Here is a 24,086-nt window from a genome sequence, read left to right as displayed (position 1 = left end):
AGGTTTAGGTGGCAAAAAAAAAAAAAGAGTCAACTTACAGGCATTTGTGAGAGCTAAGAAAAACAACAGTGAATTGATTTTAAGCATCTGTAGCTACACTCTTGAATATTTTTAGCCCAAGGAACTCAACAAATTTTCTGGAGCCACTAATAAATCCAGCCTGCTCTTCATGCCAGGAAGTAAAGCTAACACGTAGGTGAAGGTGAGAGCAAGAATCAGCTTTTCTAAAAAGGTATGATTCAGTCCAAATAAACCCAAGTCATTTTCAGTGGTGAAGTTTAAAACTAGGCCAGCAGAAAGCATCTTTCGCCACCTACTGAATAACATAGGCACTGATGAACAAATGGACACAGGAAGGGTGTGTCTATTAGTTCATGCAGGTATAGTCTACCACATGTTCCAGATAAAAACAGGCTTATTTTTATATCATTCAAGTAGGCCCCACCATGTCTGCATAACATGTTAAAAGGGTTTTTTTATTTAAAAAAAAAGTTGGGGGAAAATTGAGTGACAACACAAGGAAGACTGCTTGCCTTTGTAAAAATTCCCTCTTCTATACAACTACTTAAAAGCAAACAGGGGTGGGGGGTGGGGAGCAGCCAAAATTCACTGCACAGGCAACTGATTTATTTATTTTTTTAACCTAGGCATCTGGGCAGAAAAAGGGGATAAGTATGAACCTTGGAAACAAATGTTGAAGACCAGGATTAAAAGCTAGTCATGCATTTGGAAAAAAAAGGTGAAAGAAGCAGAGAATCCAAGGAGCTCCAGATGTTGGACCACCAACTCCCATCAGTCCCAGCCAGCATGGCCAATGGTTAGGGGATGATGGAAACTACAGTACAACAACATCTGGAGGGCCACTCCTCTTTAAACAGTGAAGTTTAAGCCAGAAGGAAACACTTTTTATTCCATCTTGTTTTACCTGGCTCACAACTGGAATGCAGGGTGGGATATACCTTCAAATATATGCAAGTGCTTCATTTGTACCTGTAAGCCTGGATCTTTACAGGCAAGGAAACAGGACCAAATCCAAGTTTAGGTGCTGACAGAGGGAAAAAGATTTGAGAGCTTCAGTTTAAATATGAGAGAGAGTCCGATATACACAGTAAAAGCCAGTATTTTTACTTTAGTGAATGCAAGATACAAATATTTTACAACAACTTCTAGCATTTTCTTAACCATTTGATAAAAAGTTCACTAGAATATTTATTGTATAATGAAGAAAAAAACACCACATTCAGGGAAAAAGATTAACTTAATTTTTTTTCTTAAAGATTCGTCTCAAAGATGGCAACAAAGTCCAGCTTGTGCCGCCAGACGGCTTTAACCGCAAACAGCTTCGTCTGTGAACTGTTGACTACAAACATTTACCAAATACATATATTTTTTCTTATTTTTAAAAAAGCTTTTCTTTTTAAATATAGCAAAGCAGTGTTTTCTTGCACAGCAAAGTGAGGAAATTTCCCAATATTTTTTTTTAAAGTCTTTTCACATTCTAAATTTTAAACTTCTTCCCATGGTTGATTTGGCAGGAGTCATTTATGTTCCTTATTTACTATATATTTCTTGTGCGCACAGTAGACTTGTCAATGCATTAGTGTCCTTTATAGTTTAAAGGCTAAAGCATTTCCAACATGCCTTACTTCTTTTTTTAAAAAGAGAGATACCAGGTACGAACAAGTCAGTATTGCTATGTCCACCATATGCAACATTTGACCCCAATTCTAGCAATCTGGATTTGCACAAGATTTAATCCAATTGCAACCTTCAATTAAAATGCCATTGATTCTATTTACACTTTATTTATTTTTACTGTCACAATATTCCATGGTTCTAAAAATAAAAGGGGTGTGTGTCTTTGAATAACTTCATTGCACAAGCTGCTGTTGAATTTGCAAAAGCTGAATCTTAGCAAGACCTGTGGTACAGCCCTCTTAAAGAGCCAGTAGCACCTCAGAACCTGTTAAGGACAGAGGTTGAGATTGTCACTTCTTTGAAAGCACTTCCCGGCCCAAAGCACCCTGCGTTTGAAAAGCTAACAGGCCCGGCATGGCAGTTTCTCCCAAATAGGGAGTGTGGCACAGGAGCTCTTCCAAGCAACAATTTCCCTGATGCAGAAACTACACCATGTATTTCCCTTCGCATCTGGAATGGCTTCAAACAGTTGCCCTAAAAACCTTGGGCTTAAGGGGACTGAGAGATGTAAAGCTACTTTGGGCATAGCAAAGGACCTGCAAGTGCCCAGTGTGATTTTTCAGCAAGTTTAAATAGCACCCTCTTCTGTCTCCCCGACCTCTGCCCTGCAATGATATAGCCTAACTCCCTTCATATTGCAAAAATGGTTTTCTAAGAAGCATGAGGTACTTCTGCTCAGAAACTAGAGCTTGTTTGAGGACTCTGGCCAAAGTGGGACCCTCAAAAGCCTCTGCTGCCACATTAGCTACAACACTTGGGGCTGTACCCCATTGCTCTGTCTACTAGCACAAAGTTTCTGGTGCTAGCAGGTGGAATTTGATGCAACAGTTGCGCTAGCAGAAACTTGTTGTGCAACAGTCGTCGCAATCTATTGCACAACCAAATTACTAGCAACCTGCTTACGAATTCTCTTGTGCAACAACGTTTTACTAGTGCAAAACATTTCACGGGGGGGGGGGAGAAGCCTACTGCTAAATGACTTTTAACTTTGTGCCTTGCAATATTAAGGTTTTTATTCAATGGAGCAGTGCAGTGGGCCTGGGGAAGGGGGCTCATCAGTGTACCAGCCTAAAGGCATTTTGGGCCATTATGGGGCCAGGTGCTTCAGTGCAAAATCTAGTATTTGGTACGAAGGAATAGCAAATGACAGCATAGAAACACTGACTCTCTCCCATGCCAAAGTACAGGACAGAGCTGCGCACACACACAATCCTCTGCCCTGCTGCAACTATCTTTATCTCTAGGACCTCTGTGTAAGACTTTCAAAACATCTAGAGTTACATTATTAGTGTTAATTACATTAAAAAAAGTCAGCATGTTTTGTTTTCATGATGTAAAGCTCTTTTGCAGGAGACAATGGATAGGACCTGATCCTGGAACAAGGAGATTAGCTGAGAGTTAACAGTCTGACTCTAAGAACTGATTATTATTATTTCTTTAAGAAAGAAAGAAAGAAAATTGGCTGGCTCGATTCAAGTACAAAGCCCAAACTATATCTTTTTCTTTTTTAACAGGGGAAAAAGTTGATGTAACTCGTTACAAACCTGCATAGGAATAAGAGACTATTGGGATACAGTCAGCAAAGCCATCTCATTAAGGCACACAAGAAATCAGACAGTAAATGTGAAATGAAGAACTCCCATTCAAATGTACAGCAAAGTTCATGTAGGTGCATAAATAGTGCAGGAGAATCATACCAATCCGAAGCATCAAAAGGATCTATGAAGTGGTGGTGTGGTTTCTGTGTTAAGTGTGATTTTTTTTGGGGGGGGGGGAGGAAGCTGACAGACCACTGGGACGTTTTCTGCTCTACCCTATCCAGACAGAAGTAACAGTACCTAGTGTGCATTAGTTCCTCAAAATGCTTCTAAGAAAGAGAGATCCTAGAAGCTTATGCGTTTACAGAACCCTTAATGAAAACTAAATCGGAGCCAGCTATAAAGCACATAACCCACCACCAGTTTGTACAGTTTTTACATAAGGTGGGGAAGAATTATAGGTGAAATGAGTTATACAGGGCATAGTTTTGCCCATACCTTGCTTATCTTTAAAAATAAATAACTAAGGCAGCCACTTCAGGATATATTACAGAAAAAATAAATTGAGAGCTTCCATTCAACTCTTGGTTCTTGCTTAGTTTTATTGATATTTTGCCAAAAGTTAGAGTGAGTTTAGGTTGTTTTAAATCCTGATTTCTAGGTAACAAAGGCTTTACTTTCTCCTATAATAGGTTAAGGGCTTTGGGGGGGGGGGGAGTTCAGCTACTGCATGCGTTACTTTGGCATGCACGGCCAATGTATGCTCATTAAGACCAAGCCAAATGCAACAGTAAATTAAACTTTAAGTGCACCTGTTTTTGCTTTATTATAGATTTTGCATTCTCATTTTGTATTTTTCGGTTGAGAACCGCCCTGGGCTCTTCGGATGAAGGGTGGTATGCAAATTTAATAAATAATAATAATAATAAATATCAATGGGAGCATTTCTCCTAATGCAAACAGCAGCTTTGGAAGAGTCAAGAACTGCAACAGGAGAGAGAGGTTTAAAATCCTACCTCTACCAATTTGAATGCTTTAAAACAGGGGTCCCCAAACTGCGGCCCATGGGCCAGAAGAAGTCCATGGAGGCCGTTTAACCAGCCCATGAGCCACCCCCGAACCGAGCCACCCGCTAGGTGAGTCCCCGCGTCCTATGCTAAACCAGCACAGTGCGGCGCAGGGACTCTCTTCCGTGGCTCCAGAAATCGCTTCTGTGCATGTCTGCAGTACCGGAAATCGCTTCTGCACAGGCGTGATTTTCGGTGTCTGGGCATGCAAAGAAACAATTTCCGGCACCGCGGACATGCACAGATGTGAGTTCCTGCGTCGCACTGCACCAGCCCAGCCCAAGGAGGATCTCCACGGGAGCGATCCGGCTCATGCCCAGTAAGCCTTGCCGACCCCTGCTTTAAAACGCGTGCACATCAAAATGCAAAGACACGTTCAACACCATATCTAGTTTGGCCCTAAAGATGTAGCACGTACATACTCAAATATGCATCACAAAACATGCTTGGTTATGTAAACATGCCACAGGGATCTGCTGGCCTACTGTCGTTCCCTGCAGTTAGATGTTTCAGAAAACGTGTTGCTTCCACAGGTATCATGAGAAGCAGAGCTCTCAAGCTGCGATTGTAGAATCAGAGCCCCCTACCCCCCACACATACAAAGCACTGACCAGCCACATCCCTTGAGGTGGTGCTCTATTTAAAGGATACAGAGCATTAAGAAAAGGAAACTTCTGAAACACTTTGTCCCCAACCCACACACCACTTCAAAACCCTTTTATTTTTTGCTTCTGATGTATGTTTCTGCTACTTTAGCATGAACAATAAGATAATCTCCCCCATCCCCAAAGAGGCAGTTTTAAAATAACAGGTTGTAACCACCTTACTCAGGATAGACCCACTGAAATTAGTTGACTTTTAAGTCAGCCATGTCAATTTCAAATCAGTCAACTCTGAGTATGATTAACCTTGGCAACAACCCACAGCCTTTACCCCCCCCCCATGCATTTTATTTTCTATTTATGCAGGATGAACTTAACACCAGGTTTTCTGGATGGGATTGGAAGGGTGGGTATCACTTTGCTATCTATATACATATATTTATATATGTATATATATACACATATATGTATATATATATTTATAAAATGTATTATGAAGCCTTACCATACAGCACAAAAATGTTTTAACACACATTCACCACCAGTGAGTGGGGAACGGCCCCTTTTTAAAACACCCTCTGAAAAAATCTGGATAATATTAATTAAAATCCAAAAGGAAGTACAGTATATTGAACAAAATAGTAAATATTAAACAGTGAATACTCTACTTAATAAGGACCTCGCCTTTTTTTTTTCTTCAAGTTGGCGTCAATCCACAAAAATATACTTTTTTAATCTGGCGAACGTACAATACATAGGTACTTACACCAAAAGGTGATAATATATTTAAGATGCTATATACACAAAGTTTGGCTCAAATTTTAAATTTACATATAGAATAATAAGTATTCATGGCTTATTTTTCCCCAAGGTTCTGCCTGCAAGATTTTTTTTCCTTCCTCCCCTAAAAACAAAAGACCAAAAAAAAAGACAATCAAAAAACAAAACTATATTCTACAAAAAAAAAAAAAAAAGCGCGACACCATACAGCTTTGGCTTATATAAATAATTCATAGCAGAATGTGTTCAAAAGTACTGTATATAACTTTCTATATAGTCTTAGAGAAGGGTATGGTTTCTTTAATAAAAAATATACACAAGCTAAAATTGTTTTTCTCTATTTTTTTAAAAAGGTAGGAGGAACGTAAGAAAGATTTCAAACATTTTCCAATTATAACTTAATATATTAAAATTTTCTTTACGGACTATCTTCTAGTCTAATATCTTTTGAATATTCCATGCATGTTCTTTGTGTCTCTCTTTCACACTTGGTAAAAGGAAAAGAGGGGGGGGACCCTTAATTTGACCCAGTATAGTTTTGCACGTGCAAATACAGGTGTTGGGGGTTTCTTGTTTTGTTTTCAACATTGCCAGCCCTTCTCCATGCACCCTTTCGTAAGAGAGAGACCCATGCTTGACTGGGTAATATAAAGGTCATTCTATGTACAGTATTGCTTTCTTTTTCTACGGCTCTGCTGCTACAAAGCGTACTCTTAACTACAGGGGACAGTACGGCTGTTGGAAAACACACACACACACACAGGAACACGACTACAGGCGAGCCCTCACGCCTCGGCCATCTAGTTTGGTAGATTACATACGGGTACGACATTTATTTTGCAAAACAGGTTACATTATTCAAGGAGCAAAGTCCAGGTTAAGTGCCAGACTAGACCAATACCTAGAAAGGGTTCTTTTCTGTTATACTGTGTTTTAAAAACCACGGGGCATCTGCAGCTATAGGAGGAGTTGGTATTTAAGTGCCTGCTGATTTTGTGTGTGAGGGAGAGAAAGAGAGAGTATGTGTGCCTTGCTTCACACACTCACACATGTATATGTATACAAAGATATATATATTTATATATATGCATGTATGTATATACATATAAATATTTATTTCATGTCCTTATTTATAAATTTAGATATGTCAGGACTGTTCATTGGGATAACTCAAAAGTAGAAACGGAAGGGAGAAAGGGAGAATGGGAAGCTTATGTCACCCAAGTATCCATTCTCATCCGCTTTACAGTCGGGCTCTCTCTGTCTTCTGAATTGGGGGGCCTTCCCAGTCCAACCGGCGAGTGGAAGTCACTCCTCGGGTCCTCCCGGTCGCTGCCATCATACGAACTGCTGGAGCTACTGAGACTGTCGACGGGAGAGCGGCCCATTTCCTGACGTGATTGTTGCTGAGGTTGCTGCTGTTGCTGTTGCTGTTGCTGTTGCTGCTGCTGCTGCTGCTGCTGGGGGAACGCGGATGGGGTCACTCGGTCTCGAGGAGGCGAAATTGGCTCGGACTTGATGTTAATGTTTTGGTTGGTATTAATAGATAAGTTGGAACCCTGAGATAACTGGCTTCCAGTCCTAGTAAAAAATTCAAACCGGAGGTGGGGTGGGAGGAGAAAAGCAACGTTATTTATAGGGCTTCACAGAGATGAGCTATAAGCAAGGCACAGCCCCGCCACCCAAACTTTCAGAAAGGCAAACACAAAAGGAAACGGCAGGGGAAAAGGAACAGCAGCAATGCTGGACAAGACTGAGAACAAATCTGGCTGCATGTACGCAAGTTTTAACATACCATTCTGTTCCAAAAGACAATGGGCTACTTTGCAGGCAACGCTAAACCATGGCTTGGCATTACATGCTTGAGCCTCTGAATGCCCCCACCCTCAAGGCTCCTTCCCCTTCCCTTTCCACTGTGTGACCAGAAAGAGAAGCGCATAGAGATTCCGTTCTGCTTTCCCCAATTTCTGGCTTGCTGGTATGTTTGAACAGGAAGTGTGGTTTAAAAAATAAACTCTAGTATGTTAAAACAAGTCAAGGTTTGAAGTTAGCTTATTTTGCAACTGACCAGCTGCATTCCTCCTGGTTGTGCAGGAAGAGGGCTGTAGCTCAGTGGTAGAGCATCTGTTTGGCATGTAAAAGGTCCCAGGTTTAAACCTACATGTTTCTTTAATTTCTTTTATTTATATACTGCTAGCATGTAAGGAAAACCTCTAAAGTAGAGTTGGGAATGTCCCTTGCTTGAAACCCTGGAGAGCCACTGCCAGTTGGTGAAGACAGTACTGACCTAGATGGACCAGTGGCCTGTCTCAGTATAAGGCAGCTTCCTATATTCCTATGAGGGGAGGTGGGAGTCTTTGAGTCCAAGGCTTTGATGAGACTCACAGAGGCAATTGCACCTAACCCTAAGTGATGGTTTAGCATTGCATCCAAACCAGGCCAATTGCTAGGCACAACAGGTGTTCATGCACCACCCAGATTTATGATGCTGAGACAGTCCAGGACAGTGCATTATTATCCAACCAATGGAGCAAGATTATATACCACTTAATTTAAAAAAATTATTAAGTGGTTTACATAAAATACTCATTAAATAGATAAAAACAGACTTTAAAAACAGCACACTATAAAATTTATCAAAATATAGATACAATCAACAGTTTTAAAAACAGGTGTATGTAATAAAATAATGTTGCCCTTCAGTGTTTTAGCCACTACAGAACAAGCTACACTGCTGCAATCCAAAACAACCCATCTAGTCAACTGCCAGAAGCAGCTCCCAACATAGAGGGTGCAGAGGGTACCTGAGATCACTAATTCCCCAGTCTGCTTAATGAAACTGTCATGAAGGACAATTTAAAAAAACCAAGTTTGTACATGACTAATAGAGCACTTTTAAGTGCTGCTGTTCCTTCAATTCAGTAATAGAGGCCTGAGTGCTCAGATCGGCAATCCATTTAGAGCCATATGCACAAGCTCTAAGTGTGCGGCCTAGTTCCTGGCAACCCCTCCGCTTAGTTTATTCATGGTCAGCTCAGTTTCATTTGTATTGGAGTATTTATTCAAATGAAGTGAAGGTTAAAATATCACTATTTGCAGGGTGGGGGAGGTGCGCTGGACAATGAATGCACAAGCAGGAGCAGAAGGATTTCCCTACAAAATAACTTTCCAAGCCCACTGAGTTGCAAAACACCTACAAGTCACAAATGAGTATGTACACTGAGCAAGCTACCCATGTATACCCAACCCACTCAAAGTGAAGTGTTAAAGAGCATTGTGCCTAACCAAATAGGGCCAAGTCTGAGCTTGTGGGCTAAATGGAAGAGGTGCCTAGTTGGGTGTAACTTAGCAAAGGCTGCCAATCCTCCAGGGAATGGGGGTGGGAGAGTGTTCCCACTTACACAAGGGAGCTGAGGGCTGCTTGTCCTAGATGATGCTGTTGCCAGGCAGATACTTGTCCTAATGACAGCATTCCTGGGGAGTTAAAACCCTGCAGGGCCGACAGGTCTGCACTAGTCAAGGAATAATCTGAAAGGAAGAAAGGAGCAAGAAAGGGAAAAAAATTATTTGTACCATGTATTCATCAGAAAGTGTAAGTTACAGATTCATGGGCTGACACCAGCCAGCACTGTGTTGAGGACAGGCATTTGAATCCATGACAACTCCCTCAGGCACACTATGGCAGAACGGCTTTGAGCCTGGTTTGGAAGACTGTGATCTTAAAACTGCTAACTTCACCTCAAGACCCAAAGGGCAAATTTTCTCTATACCATTATTAAAAAGTGTAATTCACACATGCCCTCCATTCAAGTGACTCTCAAGGCTAGGCCCAAAAAGAACTAATGGTTCTAAAGCTATATTTTTCCACCCTCTATGTTCCTGTATAATCCACTCAAAAGAAAATGGACAAATGTTGCCCTTTTCTTTCTTCTCTCTCTTGACCTTCACCTAGTCTCCTATGTAGTGCTAAATGGCTCAGGTCAGGTTGAGTCCCAAATCTGAGCTTTTTTATTGCTATATTGCAGGGGTGGGTAGGTCTGGTTCTGGAGAGGGAGAAAGGCATGCTTTCAATTTTACTTCCTCCAGAAACATTCCTATATAGCATAGCAAGAGGGATTGCGCTCACAACATCCTCATAAACTTAACCTGCCTCTCTAGGATTCTTACTATAAGTCTGAAACAGCCAACTTCCTTCTTCTTCCTCCCCGCAGCCCCCACCCCTGCAAAAACTGGAATGCCTGAACTATTCTCAAACATACACTTAACTGATAAGACTCACATAGTCTGCTGATTTCTGGTACCTTTGGACCATCCCTGCCCCTTGCTACCCACATTCTCTAAATCCTGGGACCTGACAGATGTTTTGAGGGCAGTTTGGGAATTTTAAATGTTCTTTTTCTTTTCTTTTAACATCCACTGGCTACTAAGCTCACCAAGCGAGACGAATAAAAAAGCATACACAAATAAATTAGGCTATTAAAATTTCAATAAAACCACAAACACATTGTAATACAAACACTTCCAATGTACAAACTTTCTGCATGCCAAAGTTACTCCCCAAGAATGCAGAAACAGCTGCCTAGTTTTGGGGTGCCCCTGGTTTCACTTCCAAACTGATAGGCACTCAACCACCTGAATTCACTGTCAGATTCACTGTTAAAGTGAATGATGAAATCTACAGCTTTAAAACCAGCACTTTGCAACCCCTGCAAGTTCACGGCAAGCGAAACTAGTAAGGAATGTTATTCAGACAATGAAATTTGGTAAGGCAGAAATCCATTCTACACCAGCAAAAGCTGCAAATGCTGATATGAAAGGAGAAACATCAGTCTCCAAGTAGCATGGATTTTACATCAAACTCATTCTTTGGAAGCTATGAGATTGGTTCAAAGGGGACTCTCCCAAGTTACTCGTGGCTTTATCTCATGCCCTTTTGGTTTCCAAGGCATATTGCTACCATCTTTCCAGACTACAGTGCCATCAAAACAAAAGGCAAAATAAACCCCTCACCATTAATTCTGCTGTTATTTTCGCTCTTAGGGGATGAATGTTGAAACAATGGCAGGAGCTGTGAGCCTGTGCATGACAGTCTCTTATCTGCTTTCTGCTTGCAAGTCAAAGTACAAGAATCCTTGATAGAATTTATATACCAAAAATGAATTCTAGGTGCACATTCATAAGGAAGGGAAGAATGCTGGAATTAACAGCAAGCTCCCATGGACAGCATAACAAAGACTGAAGAACTGCATGTTACCTGTCTTTTTTTTTTTTAGACCCATTTTTCATTTTATGTGCTGCGAAGTGGCTGACTCAAACATCTCTCTCAAAAGTTGCATGAATGCAGCATGCAAAACTAAACCTCTATGTTCTTGACCAATTAGATATTTGAGTTTTAAATCTAGGATATATAGTACTTAGAGTGTTATCACTACTGATTCACACATAAGAAGTTATTTCAGTTCATAATTATCACTTGTTTTTCCTTTGAATTTGGAAAGAGAGCTGTAAAAGCTTTTCTACACTTAATCACGTTCTAATACAGCTTTATATATGCTCTACCCTCTTGGGGGGAAAAGGAGATAAAAGTGTGTTCCCGTGAGACAGATACAATTTTCATCTCCGGGTGGTTTTTTTTAATCCATAAATTATCGTCTAGGATATCAGAGACTGAAGTCAAGAGAACTTCCTTGGACTTCAAAATCAAGAACACTTGAGTATGCAAAATCAATCCAAAAATCATAATGCATGTTGCTTTTGTCTCTGTTTTTAAAAAAATTATTATTGTTGTTGTTGTTGTTGTTGTTGTTGTTGTTGTTATGTTTTCATTTTGTCTTTTTATGTTGTGAAGCGCCCTGTGATCTTCAGATAAAAAAGGTGGTATACAAATTTAATAAATAAAATAAAATAAATGTAAGTCAGAGACATCTTTTAAATTAAGTCTGAATGTTCATGAAAGAGATGTGAGCATCTAATAGGGCCTACAGCACTATTAAGAGAGGTAAAGTCCTTCAATTATATTTTAACAGGAGCTTCTAGGGATTGAATCGTCTTTGAGATACAGCAGTTTAAACCTCAGGTGCTTGATTACGCATCTCTCCAGGAGCTCATCCCTGCAAATTTGCTGTGCCAGCAAGTAGGTGATTAGAATAAGACACACCAACTGCTGTGCCAGCACAATGTCAAAGGAGTCCAATATGACATTGCCATAGATGCTTGAGTTCCTATAGCAAAAACAGGGTAGATGGGACCTCTCAGTGACCACACCAAATGCTTAACAAGGTACTAGGTTATTATTTGGAAAGACAGGCTTTGTTTTATTTTCTGGGGTCTCCTCACTGCTTGCTTTTTACCAACAAGACTTATTTTGTTTTTAACTTCAAGCTTTCACAAAGCAGCTATGACAGCTTGCTACAGAAATGTCTGCACATTAGATATTGATAAGTTCAGGGACTAAGTCAAACTATCATGATTTAAATTAAAATAACTATCTAGCATACTTCAGAAAAATGTTTAAAAGGAAAAAAGGCCACTGGCAAGATATAGCTGCCTCAGAGATTCGAACAGCTGACCAACATATTGCGCAGAATGAAGTGGCAGAATTCTGGTGTGTACCACTTTGGACTGCAAGTGAGGCAGGTCATATTCTCAACTATAGAACACACACACAGGGAACCTTCCATGGTGCCTACTACTTTGCTATAATTTGGATGCCAGGCAAATAACTTTTAATTTCACTGGCATTTAAACTTTTAGCTTTTCAAATTTAAGACATTTAAAAGACCATTAAGTTTTTATTTATTGGAGTTTTAAATCTTGTGTTATTCTCAGTGGCTTCTCCCCCCAAAAGAAACAAAACCCAGGGGAGAAGGGAGAGCAAACAAGTGAATAGCTTACCAGTGTTGTAAGCTGTAGGCATTGCAGAGTACACCAATCCTTGTGGGGGCAAGCTTGGGGTTGTCACAGACACAACTGGTGTTGCAAGAGGCTGCGTAGACTGAGAGCTGCTTAACCGCTGTGTGTTCTGCAAAAAATTTTTTTAACAAAAACATAGAACCCAGTTAAGTCAAATACACAATGAAATTTAATCACAGGTTGAGGCAACATCTTCCTTGTCTATGGCTTTTGTGTAATATTTCTTGAAAGCCAAGACAAACATCAGAGAGAGAAAAATGTAAACCTATTTCTGAGCCACTGTCATTGAGAGGGGAGAGTGCTAGGATGCAATGACTAACCTAGGACCAGTCACACTCAACTCCATATTAGCATTCTGCAAAATGGAACATAAGTAGTACTATATGAAGTAATATACCATGCATTGTGTGCAGTATTATCAACCCAACTGCACCAAAAGGAGATTGTGCACACTCCACAAAATAAATGCAACTCTCCAAAGTCACCCTCCACGCTAGTACTATGCCTTGCCAAAGAAGAATTTCTACAGATGATGCAAAACTAGTTCAGGTCCACATGTCAGAAGCCGAGAGGGTTTGAATTTCTTTGGTTTCTTTGGTCAAGGTGCAATGGAGTGGGTTTGGGTGGGGGGGACGGGAATTGCTGAGAAAAATGGAACTGTCTAAGCAACTGAATTTCAAGACTGAAAAATCTAGCTTTGTGACAAGCTAAACCCAATAAGCAGGTCAGGAAGCTGCCCGAGGTGCTAGATTTCAAGAGAGGCCAGGCTACTCTGCAAAACCTACGGTGAGCTGGTGTGTGGGGTAAAGAGGAAGAGAGAAATATGCAGCAGCCTCTGCCACTACAATCTGGGACAGTACTGCATTATCTCCCCAATTGCAGCCCTTTCCACCTGCTCTACTCACTTATGCAGCACAGGGAGGGCGGAGAGGTCCGGTCAGGAAAACCCTTGCGAAGACCTTACAATCCCTATTCCCTGTCTAGAAAAAGGCATGGTATGGAGAAAGCACACTGAAATATTTGCCTAGAGCAGCAATATAGCCTGAGCTACCTTCAACTTGTATGACAAACGTATGACCTAGTTGCTTGGAGGAGGTTTTTTCTCCAACTGGCTGCATGCTTTCCTGCAGGAAGCAACTCACACCACCAGAGGGCAACCCTCTCCTATAGCTTGCATACTTGAAACCACTCTTTGCCCTTGTCTAATGAAATTGAGAGCTACTTCAGCGTTGCACTTTTGACAGGTTGCAAGATTTAGCAGTGTCACACACACACCCAACGCAAATAGTGCAATTCTGATGGAAGGAGAATGTATGGATGTAACAAATAAACACAGAGCACAATAAAGGCAACGCTGGATGCTTAAACGGAATTAAAATAAGCATGCATCTCCTTTGAGTGGTTTGGGGGTGCGGTGCAGATACACACCAAGTCTCATGTGTATGCGCTCAAATGTTATAAAATGTAAAAGCAGCCTTCAGCTAGATGACCAGGACTGCAGACTGAGTTTGAACCCTGTAAGCAAAGCAGTAGATACCTTGCCTGCATTTTATGCATTCATTATTTGAAATGGGAGGCTTTAGCGTGAAGCTCATCATTGTACTAGAAATGCTTCAAATTAATTCAAGGAACATCTTCCGTATTTATGTAATGCTTCATCACAACAGTTCAGGGGAAAGTATCTAAGCTGTGGATCTCATACTTGAGAGGCAGGAGAAACAAGCAGCCTGTTGAAGTGGACTCTAATCCTCAAAAGCTTATGCCATCATAAATTTGTTGTGTTTTTACAGTGCACACACAAGACTTGTTGCAACAGACTAACACAGCTACACCCTCCGCAAGTTGTTCATAGGAACCACTGGGCCATGAGTATGAATCACTGGCTAACCTTATGTTGACCAACTCTGCACATCTTTAGCTCCCAGTTTATAAAACCATCTACTTCACAGAATGTGAATATGGAAGGTACCAAAATAGTTAATTGCCTTGTGCCTTATGGATAAATATCTGCAGCAGGACATTGACTAGATGGCCTTCCAGGTCCCTTCCAACTATTATTTTATGTGGATGACATTTGCCAGTTGGGTGCTTGTAATGTGAAATGGTAACTTCATTCGCACAGATTCCATGGGTCTATTCCAATGAACAGACAAATCTGGGACTTAAGACTCAACCCCTCTGTCACTGACAGCCATCCTGTTTCAAAGTAATGGTGAAGCTTAAACTAACCACAAGATAGAATATCAGACTATTCACATTGCATAAATACCACCCTGTGAAGAGCGTGGTCTGAAAAGCTACAATTTTGCTGTATTTTGGAGAATAAGTGAATTATGGAAAGCCCTTAATGTAACACGCTAAACCAAAAGGTTGGGTTTTTTTCTTTTTTGCAACTGAACAGTTATCTGCCCTGCTTCTTATGAAGAAGCAGAACTACGCAACAGATTATGCAACTGAGGTCCTAAAGAACTTTGCTGTGAAACTAGCAGAACTTTGCTGCAAGACCCACAAGACAAGCAATACAAACATGACTTAAAATAGCACACGATAGTGACTTCGTTAGCAGAATTCTGCTAAGTGCCCCTTGTTACTTTAGCATTTTCCTAGGGAAAAGACGTTTTTCCCTCTGGAAGTTGAGCACAGGTGCAACAAATTACAGGGCTTTTGATAATCACTAGCACTTAGCATATGGATGCAGAGAAGCAAAAGGTTGTTTGTTGATAAGCTCCATTACACCTTGTACAGAACTTTATATTTTGGTTTGAAAACACACACGTAGTACCCAACACGATGCATTTGCCAAGACAAACACAGCAATCCCATGCTTTCATGCAACAAGAGCCCCATATCAGCAACATGTCTGGGGTTAAAATAATTGATAAAAAGCACTACAATAATTCCACACAGGTTTGTAATAAATCAGTTCTTTCCAAAATGATTGCACTAGAACAGCAAAGACAGCCAGGTTCCAGTCAACAAAGAAAGAGCTTTATATGTGCCGGAGACCAAATCATAAAAAATACTTTGTGAAAAACCTTTTTAAAAGTCTAAAACATTTCCCCTCCCCACTAGATTGGAAAATAGCTTGCAATTGTATGTTTCTTTTGGTAAACAGGGAACCCCCTTGTGGTTTGCTTCTCTTGTAGAGCATGAAATTAACTTGATCTCTAAAATGGTGACCTCACCAGGAATGATGTAATCTCCAAGAAGCAAAGCAGCAGCAGCAGCAACACAGGAACTGTATTACAATTTGCAGAACTTCATGAGTGAAGTAAATCACTGCAGAGTTTGACATGGAATATAAGGTGCCTTAGAAGAAAATTTCAAGGCTCCTCAATGTGCACAGTGGACAGTTGCTGTTAGAGGCTCTGTTCCAACGTTCCCCTTTGCAACACCACTGGTAAAAATATTAACGTTTTTGGCAAATATTTATTAGTTTTCCATATTCTGTTGGTCAATGTAGAAACTTGAAATAAACCAATCACAACCGGCTTCTCTCTGCAGCAAAGGGAATGTTGGTCTAAGCTACAACAGACAGTTAACATGAAAGCTCTCCGGATCTTGATGTCTCATACCAAATAGGAACCCAGACTCACCAACTCCAATTCATCCTCCTCCGACTGTACTCAGCAAATAAGAGGAATAATAAGGTTACTGAGAATAGGACAGTATTCAAGAATGAAAGAGTTGTGTTGGTGCTTGATGAGCTAGCTATTTTTAGCCTCACTAATATTCCAAAGTTATGATGTGATTCAGTAGGCAAAGAAGCATTACATGATACTATGCCAGCTTCCCAGAATCATCTAGTTGTGGGGGAACTGGGTGCTAGGCTAGAGAGAAAGCTCTTAACCCAGTAGGACTCTTCTTCTTCTTAGTATAGTAAACTTACAGCCTGTCTACTGACTCCTATTGTCAACACACAGTTGATGGGAAAAGCACATTTAAAATGGTCAAAAGCAAAGCGTCCACACCCAAATTCGACCAATTCACAGTTACTTTAGAGAAGCCTCAATGTACTTTGCTTGGAGAAAAGCAAGCCCTTGTGCCCTTGAAAACTGCTTCCAAAAAAAGCCCACTGTTCACATGTACATGCCCTCCAGTACAGGAATATGAACCATGTTTACAGTACCATCTGTTTGCCCTTACAGATGGGCATGCTCTGTTGACAGTGCCTGTGTTCGCTCCTCCCTTAGTTGAGCAGGAAAACAAACCATGGAGCGCCTGGCTTTGTGTAACATCTGAACCAGTGCTTGCAAGTTTGTTTCTCACCAAACCACATTCTCAAGCCAATGTTTGTTCTTAGCTTCCTGATCAAGGTCTCTTTTGTCTTTCTCCAAGCTACGAATAAGTCAAAAAGCTAAACTTACCAATGGAGGCATCATGCCTTTGCTAGAGGGAGGGATGACAACCCGGAGGTCTGGCTTGCGACTGTTCATTCCAAGGTTGCCCCCGCCAGGGGGAGGGGGAGATTTTGTAGGCATCCCTTTGCTTAGGCCATTCCCACCCCCGGTGCTGCTAAGCAGGCCTGGTGAAGCTCGTGAATTCACAAAACCATTTCCTGTAATAAGAGAAGAGGCAAAAGAAGTCCACCTTAAGACAAAGATAAATGATCATACATTATAAGAGTGAACATATGGGCATCAAGGAAAAGGTACCCCTGACCATTAGGTCCAGTTGCAGATGACTCTGGGGTTGCTTTTGCATGAGCTTGTGAAAGTGCAGTAGTGTTAGAAGGCAATCTGGAGATCCTTGGGAAATGGTCGGGAGCACCTCAATAAATGATCAAAACTGGTGGAGAAACATCCCCGAAATACAGCTTCCTGATTTGCCCTCTAAAGTGATAAGCTTTGGGAGAATGTTGATACACTCTAAAGAAGGGGATCCCAAACTTTCTTCTCCACAGACAACATGAAAATTGCTGAGGCTCTTGGCAGACCACTCAATTTTTTTAATTTTTCTTTTTTTTGTAGCAAATGTAACACGCTGTGCTAGATGCTGTAGAACTTTTTAATTTTAATTTTATTCAAATTGTAATGTTAAGAAATTGTTGTTGTTTAGTCGTGTCCGACTCTTCGTGACCCCATGGACCAGAGCACGCCAGGCACTCCTGTCTTCCACTGCCTCCCGCAGTTTGGTCAAACTCATGCTGGTAGCTTCGAGAACACTGTCCAACCATCTCGTCCTCTGTCATCCCCTTCTCCTTGTGCCCTCCATCTTTCCCAACATCAGGGTCTTTTCCAGGGAGTCTTCTCTTCTCATGAGGTGGCCAAAGTATTGGAGTCTCAGCTTCAGGATCTGTCTTTCCAACTCAGGGCTGATTTCCTTAAGAATGGAGAGGTTTGATCTTCTTGCAGTCCATAGGACTCTCAAGAGTCTCTCCAACACCATAATTCAAAAGCGTCAATTAAGAAATAAAAAGCAATAAAAATGAAATTTAAAATCTGTATGACTATTTGACACACCACAGCCCCATGAATGAAGTTTGCGGACCACAGTTTAGGAACCTGTGCTCTAGGACAAAGAGTAGCCGTCTGGATTTTGTTTGACTCCAACTTCTATCCATCTGGAGGGCAGCACACTGGCTACCACTGTTCTGGGTTAAGCTTTCAGGTCTTGCTTAGCAACGGAGAGGCCTAGCCAGCCTGGCAATGCAGGATGCATGGACACATCCCAGAATCACTCACAACGTGCAGGAGTTCTGCAACAAACAAGTCACTGAGGAAAGGATCCCCTAAAGCAAGAAAGTTTGATGAGCAGTGATCTGCAGGAGAGTTGGGTGGCCTGGGTTGAGAAATGCTGCATTCTACAGGCTAGAAAATCGGGTGGGGAATGTACACCTTTCCCTGAGGGAAATGAAAGTAAATGTGTGGAGATGGCACCACTTTAAGGTATGATATAGCAGCTTGACTGATGAGAAGGTGCAACAGTCACAGAGATGTTCTAATGCCATCTGTTCTTTAACATAGCGTTTGCAGTAGCTTTGGCACTCTCGTCTGACACAGGGTCCTTCGCACTCTCATGCCACCAAAGGAGGCATTAGATCCTGCTGACAGTAGGAACACCAGGTCTTGGCTTACATGACATCTGATGAACTTCTTTGGGGGTGGGGAAAGCCGTTAAAAGACCTGAGAAGTGTGTTGACAGATATATTTTTTTAATTGTTTGTTTTTAAATTTAAAAAACTCACTGTGGATCCAATCCAATATACAGAAGGCCTTGTGGCACCTTATAAACAATACAGTCATGCCTCATGTTACGGATGCTTCAGGTTACGTATTTTCGGGTTGCGGACTGCAGGAAACCTGGAAGTACCGGAACGGGTTACTTCCGGGTTTTGCCGCTCGCGCATGCGTAGAAGTGCTAGATTGCGCTTCGCGCTAGCGCAGAAGCGCCAAATTGCGCCGGCGCAGATGCAGCGCTTCAGGATGTGAACGCTGCAGTTTGCAGACATGCCTCCATCACGGATTACATCCACAACCCAAGGTTCCACTGTAATACATTTATTTTGGCATAAGCTTATGCTGCAATACATTTGTTAGGCTTTAAGTTGCATCAAGACTCTTTGCTGCAACAGACTAACACAACTGCCCCTCTAGAAAACCAGCACACAGTTAATCCCATTTATCTTAATGATAAGTAATTATTTCACATAACTGGGAACAGGACCACAGCCAGCATGTTCACAGAAAACACTCATGTTTTGGCTAGTTCAACTTCATTTGCACATAGGACCACAAAATCCGGAAGCAACTTTTTTTGCACTATGGCTGACATACTGAAAAGAAACATTCCACACTGCAACATTTTGTTGAGGTTACAGTTGTCCATCTCCCAATAGCAACCTGTCAAGTTGTAATGGGATACGATGTGGGTCTCACAAACACACACAAAATGCCCCCCAAAACGCCTCTCATTTTGTTTAGAATGGAAAAGAATTCTGAAAAACTTACTGAAATAAATGGAAATTGAACAGGAGAGCCTGGAATATAGCAGTTGCTGCAAAGAATTCTTGGTGCTTATAGAACAATAGACATTAAAAAACCTATTATATTCCAACAACTACATTTATCCTAAGGTGCTATTTCTCAACATTCTCTCAAAAATATCACACCAGCAGCATTTCTTACCCCAACCATGTGTGGAATTTTTTGTTAATAGACTACGAAATGTTGCAAGCAAGTAGGTTATAGTATTAATTGGATCAGAGTATACCCCTGTGACCTATTTTATTACAGCAAGTAATAAATTTCATATTCAATTTAGAGGCATGCAAAAACCAACATACAATGGGCTCTTCACTCCATGTCCTTAAGCCTCCTGAGCAAATGAGCTAAGAATAAGTTAAGGAAGTATGGTAGTAAGAAAACCACCATTCTAACTTCCTACCTTTCAAATCAAATTCATCTGCCAAGGAACACCCAGAGTCCAAAGCACATTCTAAGGTTCATACCAACCAGTATTGCTGGTTCTCAGTGTCACCATGCATGATCCAAGAGGGGGCCCTAGAATAAACTCAGCAGTGGGGCCAAGCTGTCTTTCCGGGAAGCTTATTTGTTATTAAGTGGTCTTATTAAGAAATCCCAGTAAGCATCTGAGGAATCCTGGGAAAGTGTTTGAAAACCATAGGACAGAATAATGTTTCACACTTCTGTGTGAATGTGCACCTATCTAAAACATCACCCATGGTAAGAGGACAGAATGCCACCTAAATATGTAGATATGCCTGCGGTGCTTGATGTTGAATGTTGTCAGGCCATTCCATTCTGGTTGGTCTGTCCTCCAAGTCTTCCTCCCATTATTTTTCTGTTAAATCTTAGCAGATTCTGTTAAATCTTAGTCCTTTTTAATCCCCTTTTTGCCTGGAACTAAGTGTCATAAAATCCTTCTAATAATCAGGCCCATTCTGGTTGTCAGGTTTTTGTTGCGGGAAGAGTGAAAAGTAATTGCCCCCTCCCGCAAAGGGCAGGGAAGATACGTCAGGCCAACAACCTCAAATGTTAAAGTTATGAAGTAGCTGAGGGATAGGGGTGTATTTGTTCTTTAATAAATACTGTAGCCTCTTCGTGCTATTCTGCAGCACTCTACAGCTTCCCTGCCATTCCAGAAAGTGAGATAGACAACGCTCATGGGAGAGCCTGGGAGCCAGGCAATTCTTTAAAAAAGAAACAAAGAAAGAATCAGGTCAAACCTGCATTGTGGCTAAACGCCATTGCAATCTATATCTATAGCTATACAGTGGTACCTCGGGTTAAGAACTTAATTCGTTCTGGAGGTCCGTTCTTAACCTGAAACTGTCCTTAACCTGAGGAACAACTTTAGCTAATGGGGCCTCCCATTGCCGCCACGCCGCCGGAGCATGATTTCTGTTCTCATCCTGAAGCAAAGTTCTTAACCCGAGGTACTATTTCTGGCTTAGCGGAATCTGTAACCTGAAGCGTCTGTAACCTGAGGTCTCACTCTCTGGAACACTGGAGAAGCTATGGAGTGCACTGAGAGCGGTTTAAGTCAACGTGAGAACATCTCTCACCCTTTGGCCACCTTGTAACTTAAGGGAAGCGGCAAAGCTGTGCTCTCCAGAACAATTTTGAAGTAATAATTCTTTCCTACACCGTGAAAGGGACCGTAAATCAACTGCCTCCTTCTCTCTCTTTTTTGTGGAGGTGGAGAGGGCAGATTTCCCAGAATTGAAGAGAAGGCTTCAGCATGGCATTAGTCTTAGGTACTAAGTTGTTGTTTTGTTATAATTCCAGTTTCAAATTTTGCAACTGTGTGCATTTGAAAATTGAGGCTGTGAGGCTCCCATTGTATCTTTTCTGAATGCAATGTACAAGTGTCCTTCAGAAGCACACATTTTTAATGTCTGAACAATTGCACTATGGCTGTAGCTTAGCAACAGTATTGCACAAACCGTAAATATTCTCGCATGTGGAAGAACATGCAGTAATTGTAACCAGGCTGAAAAAGATGGGAATCTGGTCAAGCATTTGTCTCTGGCCACATACATACACACAAGAACAGCTTGTGGGACCAAAGCCCAAAATGAAGAGCCAGAGAAGGCTGGTTGACACAAACAAGTCAACCGATAGGCGGTATTTACAGAACATGTCCAATTAATTTCTAAGAAGTTGACACTAAGCATCTAACCAGCTCCATCTGCATCTTACTAGTCTAGAAAAAAAAAAATTGCTGGAGGAAACCTGGAAAAGCAAAGGGGAAAAACTAAAAAGAGGAGCCAACCTGATGCCCTTAGAATGATGCTGGACTCCAATTCTCATCAGCCCCCTATTAGCAGAGAGCTGAAGATCATCTGGTGGGCACATTGGGTACCCTGCCTTAAAGAGTGACCAACTGCAATTCACTCAGCACCCATTCACCAGAACAGTATCCGCCAATGAAGTTGGCTTTAGGCAAAAACAGGATGGACCACTCATCCAGTTATCCCATCACCACTTGCTCAGACTGTGGCCTGAACTCAGAACCTTCTGCATGCAGGACATCTGCTACCACCAGCAATGACTCTTCCCCAAACGGAATGCTTCAAGGTGAGTCACCATGGTATCACAGGGAAGGCTGCAGCACCAAAATTGGTTCTGCATGTACTGTGATGCATAGGTGTAGCCGGGGGGGGGGGGAGCTGTCCCTCTAAATCATGTAAATCAATTAAAAAACTGAGGTTCACCCCCCCAATGAAGTCCGCCCCCTAACATAAATCCTGGCTACACCCATGCTGTGATGCCTCTTGACATCAGAGTTATGCCTAGATTTATCAGCACGCTGCCATGAAAAAGTAAAAAGAATAGTTGCACTATGGAACAAAATGGTAGCTAAAGCAAACAAACTTATTCATAAAGTGGTACCTCAGGTTAAGAACTTAATTCGTTCTGGAGGTCCGTTCTTAACCTGAAACTGTTCTTAACCTGAGGTACCACTTTAGCAAATGAGGCCTCCTGCTGCCGCCGCGCCGCCGCGGGAGCATGATTTCTGTTCTCATCCTGAAGCAAAGTTCTTAATCCGAGATACTATTTCTGGGTTAGCGGAGTCTGTAACCTGAAGCGCCTGTAACCTGAAGCGTCTGTAACCCGAGGTACCACTGTACTTGAATGGTAGTATGAAGGAGGAATCAGGGCCACAAAGCCTCCTCTCAGGGGATCCAGAGAAAGGATATCAGCTAAACACAGGGCCCAAGCAAAATGGGCTGCCTACCATACCTTTTGGGGATCCAAGTGCACATGTGTGTTGGACTTGACCACTTCTCCCTTATTTGGAAAGCAACATACGGAAGAAGTCTCTAACATCTGCTTAAGAAAGCCTGCCTGGCACTTTAAGAAGCAGAACGCATCACATGTTTACTCTCATCAGTCAACTCCTTCAAGATAAAGGCTAATGTATCATAGCACTCAAGATCACTAATATTACAGCCCGCATTTACCCACTAAGCTACCGACAATGTTAATTGTGCTTGAGCATTTTCTTATAACACCACAGTCTACTTGCTTTGCTGAGGTCTATTAGAAACTGAATTCACAGCCATACAAGACAGCTGCTTGAAGCTTGTATATTATTCAAAAGATTTTTAACACAAGTCTAAAAGTCCATGCACGAAGCATATTTACCTCAGGTAATCCCCCTTAATTGCAATGGGGTTTCTTCAAAGCAAATAAACTCATGAATACTTTCTTGAAAATTCTGTTTATCTTAAATGGGAATTACATCAGTGTGGGGTACTTTTTTAAAAAACCAACTATTCCTATTACTCTCTTCAAGCAAGCAGGCAGTTCTGCTTTTCCTTCCACACCCAATACAGTCATTTCCTGCAGCCCTTCTTACAAGGGACTGTCAGTCTTTCAGAGAACATTTCATATCCTTTAATGGCACTGTCAGACATAAGCCTCTCTCAACAGTGCCGAGCCTCACTCAGGCAGGCAGACTGATGTGAAGCACTCTGCCTGCCAGAAAACAGAGCCATTTTCTAGATAAGGCATCAAAATAGGAAGGAGAAGATTGTGTGCAAGAGATAAGCAATACTCTCAACCTAAGAAGCGTTTTCTTTCTCTCTCTCTCTCTCTCTGGAGAGAGAGAGAGAGAGAGAGAGAGAGAGAGAGAGAGAGATTATTGTGCATGACACTGTCTATGCTTAAGTCAGGAAGATTACTTCTCCCACAACATCCGGAAATATATTTGTTCTTCAAAATCTTAGAAACTGCCTTACTCAATGCAAACCTTGGTAACCCAAGAATATCAAATTATAAACCCAAGTGAAAGGGCAGTTAAAAGCGCAGGATTTTTTAGCATAAGGTCAGGAGCCAGAGGCAGATAATGATTACAAGATGATGTAATAGTCAGGCAGCTTTCCCAAATGTAGCCAGGGTAACCCTTTGTATGCCAGCTTCCTCTTCTCGGCACAATGCATGTGTGTGCACACATTAGAGACAGTAATTTGCACCTTTTAAAAACATGTGAAAAAGAGAAAAAGAGACTGTACTGGTTAC

General features: G+C 41.5%; 1 protein-coding gene across 9 annotated transcripts in view; it reads right to left on the bottom strand.

Annotated features, from left to right (window-relative positions):
- Positions 1-1,102: 1,102 nt before the first annotated feature.
- Positions 1,103-24,086, bottom strand: part of MEF2A (myocyte enhancer factor 2A) — a 91,405-nt gene continuing 68,421 nt past the window's right edge. For 5 of the 9 annotated variants that reach the window (XM_080980423.1, XM_080980424.1, XM_080980422.1 and 2 more), the window contains 5 exons: positions 16,965-17,155; positions 16,173-16,217; positions 12,580-12,706; positions 9,087-9,213; positions 1,103-7,266 (listed from right to left, as the gene is read on the bottom strand). In XM_080980423.1, the coding sequence (XP_080836549.1) occupies positions 6,897-7,266; positions 9,087-9,213; positions 12,580-12,706; positions 16,173-16,217; positions 16,965-17,155 (860 nt within the window). In that variant the 3' untranslated portion in view covers positions 1,103-6,896. The remainder of the gene's footprint in view (positions 7,267-9,086; positions 9,214-12,579; positions 12,707-16,172; positions 16,218-16,964; positions 17,156-24,086) is intronic. The other 4 variants (XM_080980427.1, XM_080980428.1, XM_080980429.1 and 1 more) reach the window with 2 other exon arrangements.

This window comes from Podarcis pityusensis (genome assembly GCF_964106645.2).
Source record: "Podarcis pityusensis genome assembly, chromosome: 14".
NCBI lineage: Eukaryota > Metazoa > Chordata > Lepidosauria > Squamata > Lacertidae > Podarcis > Podarcis pityusensis.
The sequence above is the reverse complement of the archived record's forward strand: the minus strand, read 5'-3'. Positions and strand labels throughout refer to the sequence as shown.